General features: G+C 46.1%; 1 protein-coding gene across 2 annotated transcripts in view; it reads right to left on the bottom strand.

The window, feature by feature from the left end:
- Positions 1-3961: 3961 nt before the first annotated feature.
- SCAF11 (SR-related CTD associated factor 11) overlaps positions 3962-10828 on the bottom strand; it is a 46511-nt gene continuing 39644 nt past the window's right edge. For both annotated transcript variants that reach the window (XM_034062826.1, XM_031048034.2), the window contains exons 12-15: positions 10367-10716; positions 7702-7920; positions 7170-7289; positions 3962-6812 (exon numbers count right to left, since the gene is read on the bottom strand). In XM_034062826.1, the coding sequence (XP_033918717.1) occupies positions 6684-6812; positions 7170-7289; positions 7702-7920; positions 10367-10716 (818 nt within the window). In that variant the 3' untranslated portion in view covers positions 3962-6683. The remainder of the gene's footprint in view (positions 6813-7169; positions 7290-7701; positions 7921-10366; positions 10717-10828) is intronic.

Raw genomic sequence — 10828 nt, 5'->3', positions numbered from 1 at the left:
CATGAAGAACCTGTTCTGGCTTTGGCTCCATGCTATCTTCTTGAAGAAGAGTACAGATTTCTCAGGGGAAAGATAACAAAACCATTACTAATTCCAGGTTAGGTGTATTTTTAAAATGAGGAAATCTGTTGTTTTTTACAGTTCTTCTTTTAAAGCATTTCTCAGTATAGTAAGGACACTGAAAGTGCCTCTTGCCAAAGTAAATGTTATTCCTCGGTCATCAGTCCAAGTTCTCCGGAAGTTATTGAGCTGTCAGCACAGTAACAGACCACTTTGTTGGCGCATGGTCTGACGTTCACCTAAAACTATTGCAACAGCCTTGCCTGGGAGGAGAAAAAGCCTTGCTTGCAGTTCCACTTGTATTGATTTGAGGAGGAAAAGGGGAGCAGGGAGATGGGGCAGCAGCTGGGATGGGCCTGGGATTGAGCAGGATTCCCTTGATCCCTTCAGATCAGCTCTTCTCCTCATCCATTTCCTCTGCTCAGTGGTTCAGTTCTGGTGTTGCTCCCATAGCACGAGGCCAGGCTGAGGTCCCAGCCCTCAGGCTTAGCTGCTGCCTGCCTGCAGTGTGGGGCAAACCACGTCCAGATAATTGTATTACTGCTGCCAACACCCTGTGTTCAGTGTTTTCTTCTTGGTTTCACTCCCCTACAAGAGGTGGCTTTTGAAGAGCTGTCTTAAAGGGGCCTTTGAATACCCTGCAGGTGTGTTTGCTGCACTCTGTGTTCTGAGATGATTTGCTGGTGGTGCTGGTTTGGGCTTTAAATCTGCCTGTCCACAGGTATTTGCTGTCCTGATGAAGAGCAGGTTTTCCTCTTGTGTGAATGTTGGTTTGTTCCTTGTCTTTGGGCAGGGCTCTCTGGGTTTATATGGGTTAGGATGGAGTAATGTAGTGGAACAAGTATGAAACGTGTCCTGCAGGACACGGGGATGTCCCCTCATCCCAGCTCTGCCGCTGGCCTTGGTCTGGCCCCTGGCAAGGTGAGCTGGAGCTCAGCTGCTTGGCCCATCACCAGTGAAGGGAGCAGAGGGGGAGAGGGAAGAGGGGCCGGTACCTCTGCAGAACAGAGCTGGCCAACACCAGCTATTGCTGTGTGCTCGTCAGAGCTCTTGGGGTTGTCACTGAGCTCCCCTCTGGGAGCTGCCCTGGGATGCTGGGCTGGCACCAAGGGCTTGGCACAAGCCCCAGGGTTCATCTCCTTGTGCTCTCTTCAGCTCCATGATGTGGCTGCAGCATCAGAGGGAAGGAGGTGGAGGTTGGACCCCTGGAGGGTCTCCCCCCCCATCTTGGCCACTGAATCCCTTGTGTTTCAGGGAAGCTGAGCTTATGGAGCAAAGCCACCTGCAGCAGCAGCAGCAGCTCTGTAGTGTGTTGGCATTAAAGACGCTCAAATCAGAGGCAGGTCTTGTGCCTCCAGGAGTTGTCATTGTATTTGCAGGGGGAATATCTTGGAGTTTATCAGTCTGAGATGGCCATTTAACTGCCAGGTGCTGTGCAGTGGTCAATGACACCCCCTGAGCAAGCTGTGTGTGCATCAGCCTTTCCCCTTGGATGTTCTCAACAGAAAGGCTTCCTTTTGGGTGCTTCATGCCTGCAGGCAGCACTGGGGATCCCGGTCCTCCTGGTGCTGCCAACAGCAAGGAGAAGCTCCACTCTCCTCTCAGTGTTGGGTAGAGCAAGTCGGTGGCTGTGCTTTGGTGAGGCACTGGAATGGGTTGCCCAGGGAGGTTGTGAATGCTCCATCCCTGGTGGTGTTGAAGGCCAGGTTGGATGAAGCCTTGGCTGGCATGGTTTAGTGTGAGGTGTCTCTGCCCATGGCAGGGGGGATGGAACTGGATGATCTTAAGGTCCTTTCCAACCCTAACCTATGATTCTATAATGTCTGTGTCGCAAATACCTGCACATCAGGGGTCCCTCTGACTCCTGCAGGGAGCAATGTTCCTGCCTGCTGAGGGGGTACCCCCTCCCCACCATGTGCAAGCTGCTGTCCTGGTCCTCAAGAGCTCCAAGCTTTCATAAGAGGATCATGAATTTATAGGTAAACTGACTTTCAGGAGTTATTCCTGCCTTTCCTCCCGCCTGCTGCTGCACCGAAGCACTGGGGAATCACTGGCGGTTTGATTGATGCTCCTCATAAAAGATCCAGTGGTTTCAGGTGTAATTTCTCGAGCATAATTACATGACATCCTGCTGCCAGAATTCCTCAGGCTCGGCTCCTGCAGTCATTTTTCTGTGCTGGATTCCAGCCTGCTTGATTGTTTACTGTGTGTAATGAGCATCTACCGCATTGCTGTAATCCCCTCTATTTACTGCAGTCTATGGAGATGAAGATCGCTCCAAAGTGTGCTGCTGGCCTGTGAATCCATGGGAGCAGTGAGTGAGTAACACTGAAAGAGTCAGGTTCCATGTCCCAGCCTGTGCATTCCCACAGCTTCAGGTGGTTTGTGCAGTTACCTATTGGGGCTTGGTTTTCTTCACCAAGCCAAGAGGTCAGTGCCCCTCTATCAGTGTTCCAGTACTTCAGAAGCTGCTGCATCTGATTGACAAATACTCTTTAATGAATGAAATTGGTTATCATGGAATGGTTTGGGTTGGAAAGGCCCTTAAAAAGCTCATCCCGTTCCAACCCCCTGCCATGGGCAGGGACATCTTCCACTAGACCAAGTTGCTCAAAGCCCCATCCAGCCTGGCCTTGAGCACTTCTCCTTTATTGTCCTTATTCTTGTTTCTATATAACGCATTGACTGGTGTGAATGTTGTAACTGCAGCTTCAGGAGCTGGTTACAGCTACAGCACCGGCCTCCGACTGCTCTTCCTCTCTGAAGACAAGGCACTGACACCTCTGGGCCTCCCTCCTCACCAAGTCCCTGAGTCTCCACCTTCGTGTCCACCCTTGCTCCCCAAAGTGGTGTGCTCTTCCTTCCCTAAGGCCATCTATGAGTACATGCAGAGTGACAGAACCAAGACACCCTCACAGCAGTACCAGGTAAGAGGATCCTGTCCCACCCTGGATGTTACTGCCCAGCCAAACCATCCCAAACCCAACAAATCCAGCTGGGATGTCATGGAGCAGCCAGCCAGCCGCCTCCAAGAGGCTCTCACACAGCTTGTGTCTGCATGATCCGTGTAGGGATGTACACTGGGGTTAATCCTGGGAAGCAAAGTGATTCCTGGACATAGCTCCCCAGGAAGGTGAGCTCCGATGTGCTGAATCCCCCATGGGCTCTTTGAGTGACCCACATGGCTTGGATGGGTACATGGTGTGTAGGACGGGGCCGGGTTGAGCTGGGTCCTGCCCCTGTGTGGTCCATGCAGCAGATCAGGTCATAGGCCAAACCCCACAGTGTTTTGCAAACCCAGTACCTCGAGTCACCACTGCAGCACACACAGTATGTGGATGTTTTGCCACATGGATTTCGTTCATTTCAGCTTGGAGCATCTGCATGCATGGGTAGGACAGGCTGACTGAAAACAAGCCAGATGGTAAGGAGGGGGAGCCCAAACAACATGGAGTAAGATTAAACAGGCATACATAGAGAAGCAATAGGAATCCCACATTGCTTTCTGAATCACAAAATCAAGTCAGTTGGAAAAGACGCTTTACAGCAAGTCCACCACTAACCCATGGCACTGAGGGCCTCATCTATGTGGTGCTTGAACACTTCAGGGATGGTTCCACCACTGCCCTGGGCACCCTCTTGGTGAGGCTTTTGCTAATACTCAATCTAAACCTCCCCTGGCGCAGCTTGAGGCTGTTACCTCTTGTCCCATCACTTGTTACTTGGGAAAAAGAGATCTCCCACCTCCTGTCTCCATCCTCCTTTCAGGCTGTTATAGGGAGGGATACACAGTGATGTCTCCCTTCTCCAGATTAAACCACCCCAGTTCCCTCAGCCATTCACTTGGAATTAAACCACTTGAGACAGACCCGTTTAAGACCAGACATGGACGACTGCCAGGTTAGTGAAAAGGGTTTATTAGAAAGTGTTAAGCACTACACAGACTGGGTTTTAGAGCATTCTTTCAGTAGACAGCACTCCAGCCTCATGCTACAGACACCGAATGATGGACTTTGGCCAGCCACTGCGCTCACAAGATCCATCTTTAGGATGAGACATTCAAGCATCACTCACAGTGAGCGCAAGGAGTGCAAAGAAAACCCTTTTGCTCTGCATCAGTTCACACGAGGTACACAGCAATTGGTTTCCTCAAGGCAATTTGTACGGATGGAGTTACCACCACCCGGGGGCTCAGCGTCCCCATCCCCTGCCTCCAGTGCACGCTGGGACCTGCAGCACAAGGAGCTCCAATAAATAGAAATCCAGCTTCCATGCTATGTAACAAACAACGAGGTTGAGGTACGTGCCTTCCTTACTGTTCTTCAGGAAAAAATAAGAGAGGCTATGGATTAAGGCAATGCATTTCTTTAATTCAACACCAACATTGTATTGAACCGCGTATTTTCTGCTAAGTTCTGAAGTATTTCATTGTAAAAAATAAAGTTACCGATCACGTGCTAGTCTATCCATCTTCGTCATTGAAATACAGTGGAGCATCACTATAGTCACTGCCCCAGCAATGTGGCAACAAGTGACGGCTTATCTCCCACCCAGGAGCTGCAACACAAGGAATCAGTGACCCCATCTCCCAGTTTGAATCCTTCCCTCATTCCCACTTCGCCTCTAGAAGGGGAAAACAACCCACAGAACACTTCTCCGGCTCCTGAAAGGAGCTTTATAGCAAGGCTCGACTGTATAGAGTAAAAAGGTATAAAAAGGCATTAAATCTAGAAGTCCAGAGAAGGAAAAGGAAATAGAAATCAAGTACGCACGGCGTGATAACCTGGGAGAGACATAGCAATTTGCTACAACATCTTTCAGAAAGTGCTAACCCCTTTTAGCTTAAAATAGTTCAAGAGATCATACAAACTGCTACCACAGTGTAAAACTGAGTACTCTGAGAAAGCTAAAACCTGCTTTGACTGGAGAAAACAGATTCTCTCTGTGTCCAAGTTACACAGCATTTTCATTGAGGCACACACAAATAAATATACAGTCAAATGCTTCATTAAGCCTGCAGAAAGTCATGGGTAAAACCAAGTGATCAACCGTTGTGACAAACATCACCCATTTTACACATCCATGGATCTCTCTCTAACCACATGTGTGTATGGGGGTGCGTGTCCCTTCTTTCATCCTCAGGCCTCTGCAGGCATTACTGACAGGGCAAGGTTGGGTTTTCTGCCCAGAACAGGCAAATGGGGAACTATTGGCTACAAAGAGGTAATTCCTTGGAAAACGTGATTGATACTTTCTGTCCCAGCAGTTTACTCAGGTTTTTGGGCCAGCACATCTGGGGCTGGAGCAGAATCCAGGCTGAGCCAATGCCAAAGGCTGTCGCTGCATGGCAGGACTGGAGGGGGAGTGCTGAAATGGTCATGTCTGAGAGTAAGAGAACAGATATTCCTGGCTCAGAGAAAGGATACTTCTCCACTCAAATGTGGATGGATCCCAAACTGTTCCTTCCAAAAGGAACATGTAATGATCTCAGTGTTTCAGCAACCCTCCTTGCTCCTGCGTCAGTAAAACCGGTTTTACCTTAGGTGTAGGCATTCCCCTGGCAGATTGGGTGAACCCACATCTGCTTTTAACATGCTGGTGGTACCTGTACTGCCCTCCCTACACAAAAGTGCTCAGGGGAAGCAGAAAACTTGTTGCATGCTACTTCAGACTGCACCCATTCACTGACAGCAGTCTGGAGCTCCATGCTACAGGCCCTAGTTAATGAAGAAAAAGCACTATGCAGCACAGATGTGCACCATTGGCCCTCTCTGGTCAGCTGGGAGCCCAGTAACAAACACCAGCTCCTCCACTCGCAGAAGAAACTGGTTTATGTTTCTGAACATTCAGCTCTAGCCTACTAATTCCCTACGAGCTAAGGGCAGGGTTAGACATGATCTGAGGCTGTCAGTGTGGGTGTGTGTACGTCAGCACATGAAAGTCATTCAAGTTCATCCCACTATCTTGAAACAAAGCGAAAAACATACAAACAAAACCAAGCAGCATCATTTTTATTTGGTGTTACAACAGACGTGCAGCGCCCATGGCTCTGGGCACTGCCCTTCACTGTTCATGACTTTCCTCTTTAAAATCTGAACAGTGCTCCTGTTCAGACAACTCCATGTGCTTTTTTCTATATACACAGTGTGACCCCTGCATTCAGCCTGTCCAGTTAACGCTAGAAATCTCTGTCAAGGCAATACATTACTTTATATTTGCTATAATTAGGGAGAAATCAAAAAGAAAAAATTCATTTTAAATCTGACCCATTCCACGGACTGTACATACCTGTTCCAAAAGCAACGTACTCGGAAGTTTCTAGTTTAATGCACTCTGTTATTCAAGTCAAAATGCTGTACATCTAAGTATCCACACAATCGTACATCCCTAATGATTCTTCTTTACACATTTAATCTCTTTTTTTTAGACATCTGCTTTTAAAAAGGAATACAGAAGTTGCCCTGCAGGTCTCTATTTCTTCAGAACAAAACATTATATACTACATTGAAAAATAATTTTATCAAAACCAGGTTCAAATCAGTGTCATGTACAAGTTTCAGTTAACGGTTCACGTTGCAATTGCACTTTGCAGATAGAAGAAAATTAACAACGGAAAGCACATTCTATTTCCTCTCACAGGAGACGGCCTCTTCGGGGTTCTTCTTCCGTGAGTGTTTGTATTTGTCTACATAGGCTTTCACCAGATTTGCCACTTTGGCAGAATTAACCTCTCCGCTCTTGCTATGGCAAACCTGAAACAGTTTTAAAGAAAAGATCCCGTTTGAAACATTGCTGGTCATTTGCCACTGTTCCACAGCATTCCTTTATCTTCCCAACACCCCAGGTTTCCCCACCTCAGGAAACTCCCAGTACTTCCCAACTGCTTCCTAAATACACTTCTGAATTCCCATCCAGCTGTTTCTCCCAGTGAATGTGGTTATGTTGCGAGGAGCCAAGAGAGCTCTCATGGATGGAGAAAGATGAAAGTATTTGTGCTTTTCCTGTTCCCCTTTCCCAGCAACTACCACTTGTGCCCACAAGATTGAGACATTACCCCAAACACCACTTGGATTGAAACACACACATTTCAGATTACTCGATCCACTTACTTTATCTACAGCTTTTCGCACTATTTCTTTATATTCCTCCTTAGTGATGTCTTTGTTTTGGTAGAAGGGTTTAATAGCCAGTTTGACCTCTTGTGCCGCTTTTTCTTGAATTAACAGTTTCTGGTCAAGAAACAAACTTGAGTGTTATTTTTCACTGCCTGTAGATGCAGCATTTTATGACAGACTGAAGCTTTACAGAATACAAGGTATTACAGAGACTGGAAGAACCACACTCCCCTCACTCACATTTCAACCCTCATGAAGCCGCCTGTGTTTTACTCAGGCCGGAATGCTGTCCCACAGCAATTAAAGCAATATTCATAACAGTGATGCTTTAAAGGCTTGCTAGTTTATGTGCTACAGCTGCCACAAAGGTACCACATATGTGATGGTAGTGAGCATACTACGCAGAAGGGTACTTGTCATGGTTTGCTTTTTTTAGTGTACAAAATTATATATATAACATCTATTTAATATATACCTTACATATAAATACAAAACCAGTGTCTGTATAAGTATACTCTGAACTTGCCTGGTCCTTCTTCGAGCTATCTGCACTGGCTTCCACCGTCACACTTGCTTTGTTCTCTCCCACTTTTACAGCTGCATTAACGCTCTTGATGTGACTTGACGATGTTGCATTACCCGAGCTTGGTCCCTGAACTGTTCCCGTGTTTCCCAGGACTGCTGTTGGAGCAGGCAAGGCTGGAGCACTCATGTTATTACTTACATGAGCAGCATTTGGAATACCCTGTTTCAGAAAGTTATCAGCAGTTAATACACTTATCCTTCAGCATGGCAATATGCCTTTCTAGAAGTCTCAGCAGCTACAGAAAGAGCATGAATGCTACATGCTTTGGTTCATCAGCTAATTTCCACACTGTTCATTAGTAGGGGAGGTACACACATTGTATCAAATCTAGTCAGAGGAAAATAAAAGATAAAGCTTTGAAGGGTAAAGCCTCCTCCATGCACCACAGAGGTGGTGAAGATTCTTGCTTTGATCCCAAGGATAAAACAACCAAAGTACCCTGCAAACAGGCATGGAAGGTGTTAGTTAGCACAAGGGGCAGGAACCTCATGGCTGCAGAACCTCTCTACTTGTCACAGAGTAACAGTTTTTAAACACACATTCAAGTAACCTCAGACCACACCTGCATTCCTGCATCACAAGGATGCTGCTCCGAGAAAACATTTACTTTCATGTTCGTTATCAGCTTGAACTTCCAAATGTATTTCAGATCACCTCACAAGCCTACTCGAGCCTAGAGGTGAAATGCTGGCTGAAGCACCAGGATCTGTTCCTCAGGAAAAGCCATTTTCTGTACATTTCCAAACACCAGGGGTAGACCCAGGCACTGTTGATACTTTGGAACTGAGAAATTAAGTAGCTCTCAGACAGCTCACTTGTAGCAAAAGCCAAGAACCCACACTCCCAACCTGTCTCTAGCAGGCTAAGCTAACTGCTGCTTTTTTCCTGGGGGTAATCACCACTGCTCCCTTTACATCTGCATTTATCCAGATGAAAAAATACTGAAACAGGAACTTGAGCTCCTTGAAACGCACACAGATACTGAGCTGTTTCAATCAGCAGGCTGATGCTCACCAGTGCGCTCTCTTTATCTTCCTTTCAACAGGAAGGACAGGTGGAGTCCTGCAGCATTCAGTAATTCTTATTGTGTTACCACCAAGGACTTGTTCAGTGAAAACTCAAAGACAAAGCAGCAGCAGCTCCCAAGAGCATTCAGGTTCAGGGACACCATTCCACAAAAGCAGGTGAGAGCAACAAATGTAACAGGGGCTTTGCTGACAAATAGCTGTATTTTTGAGCAATACACACATACAGAAACGTATTTACTGCTGCACTAGATATTGTTTCACAGAGGTCTGTACCCTACACTCTGACTTCTTATAGTTTTAGAGGTTAAACCCATTAGATTTCCAGTTGTGAAAACATTTTCATTACAGACAGCAGGCATTAATCAAGTCAACAAGCAGTCTACCAGCAGTTTAGTTCCAATGGTACCTTGCAGAGTATACTTTATTTCAAATGGCCTATAACCCCATTCAGCATTTCCCACAGTACTTAAGCTCCTTTTGTTCTAAGTTAATGAATATGAATGGTAACAGCAGCTGAAAGTGAAAAGAATATAGGCAATTTATCAGTTCACTTCCAATCTTTAGAGATGATGGATGCAAAGAGAGGGTTAGAAATCATTGTTGTACAACATCACTCTTTAACCTGGAATGCAGTGGAAAGCATTTTAGGTTAGAGCAAGCAGCCTGCAACAGAAGCAGAACACAAACCTCAGTCAACCCCTGAAGAGCACTTTACACATCACAGATGCAGCGTTATGTCTCCTTGCAGGGCCATGCTTTCTACTAGTTGTTCAGATTCCTTTCCCTGATATAAAAGCTCTTAATATAAACAGCTGGCTACAGGAAGAGCTCACATACACGAAGGTTGTTTTAAGATGTCTTGAAAGGCACAAAAAGATGGCCTGACCTGCCCCAAGCACAGCAACCTTTTTCAAACTGGAGAAATGAAGTGGGAGTTCATCTCAAACTGGGCCTGCAAAACCCTGGAGGTTCAGGCAAGAAGGAGGATGCAGAACATACCAAAGCAAGCTTGGAAATTACTAACAAAAAGGCTCAAAAGACTGAATAGAACAGAAAATGCATATGTGTGAGGAAGCTGCTGAGACAATGACAGCTGGAGAATGGAAGGGTGGAACAACTGGGTGCCACGCAGTACTTGGTAATTTTTCCTCTGCTGGTAAACCCCATGGGATGAGAATCACATCCTACACACTGATAAAAGGGGATTCAAACATTTCCTAAAGCTTAAGAATCAGGTTTTGAAAGAGAACACTTAGTTTTGGAAATGGGGCACTTGTAAGAAGAAGGTAATGGAGACCACTGATGAAATTCAGTGTTCCATTTCCAGCTGGAACGCCTTGTTACCACAAAAACCCAGTTATGGGGTTGTGTATTATTATTTAAAAGCTATAGCCCCAAACCAACTCAGATCCTCATGGATACCTTCGCTTTAAATTTAGCGTGGGGCAAAAGAAGACAGGCAAGAGAGAAAGAAACTGCAAGTATAAATTTATCAAGACTATGGTATTCAATGTAAGAAACCCTTAAACTGGTTTTACTTTGATACTGCTCTTGCCATGGCTTCTGATAAAGCATACCTGCAATTGTTTTCCATCTTGCTGTGAAGCAATGTAGTTGACTTGTTGAGATGGTGGGGGTGGAGGTGGAGGCGGAGGTAATCCCTGAGACAAATTTGTGGGAGCAGCTACCTGTATGAGAGGCACTCCGGTAGGGAGATGATGCATGGGCATTGGAGGGGGGATGCTGAAAGGGTTTCCTTGCATATTCATCATGGGAGGAGGATGGACACCCACTGGATACGGGTAGACATTCATAGGCTGGTGCTGTGCATTCACTTGTGGCATTACATTCATTTGTTGCTGCATCATATTCATTGGTAACTGAGAACCATCACTCTGCTGGTTGCCTTGGTCTTTGAGGTTTGGATCTATCAAAAGAAAAACCAGGTAGTATATGAAGTAGAAAATCTGCATTTCATAAAGCAAAAGTGAAGCCAACTCTTCACGAGGTATGCAATATCAAAAAGCTATCTAGAATAT

This window comes from Melopsittacus undulatus, chromosome 5 (assembly GCF_012275295.1).
Source record: "Melopsittacus undulatus isolate bMelUnd1 chromosome 5, bMelUnd1.mat.Z, whole genome shotgun sequence".
In the NCBI taxonomy this organism is placed as follows: Eukaryota; Metazoa; Chordata; class Aves; order Psittaciformes; family Psittaculidae; genus Melopsittacus; species Melopsittacus undulatus.
This window is presented reverse-complemented; position numbering and strand designations above follow the sequence as displayed.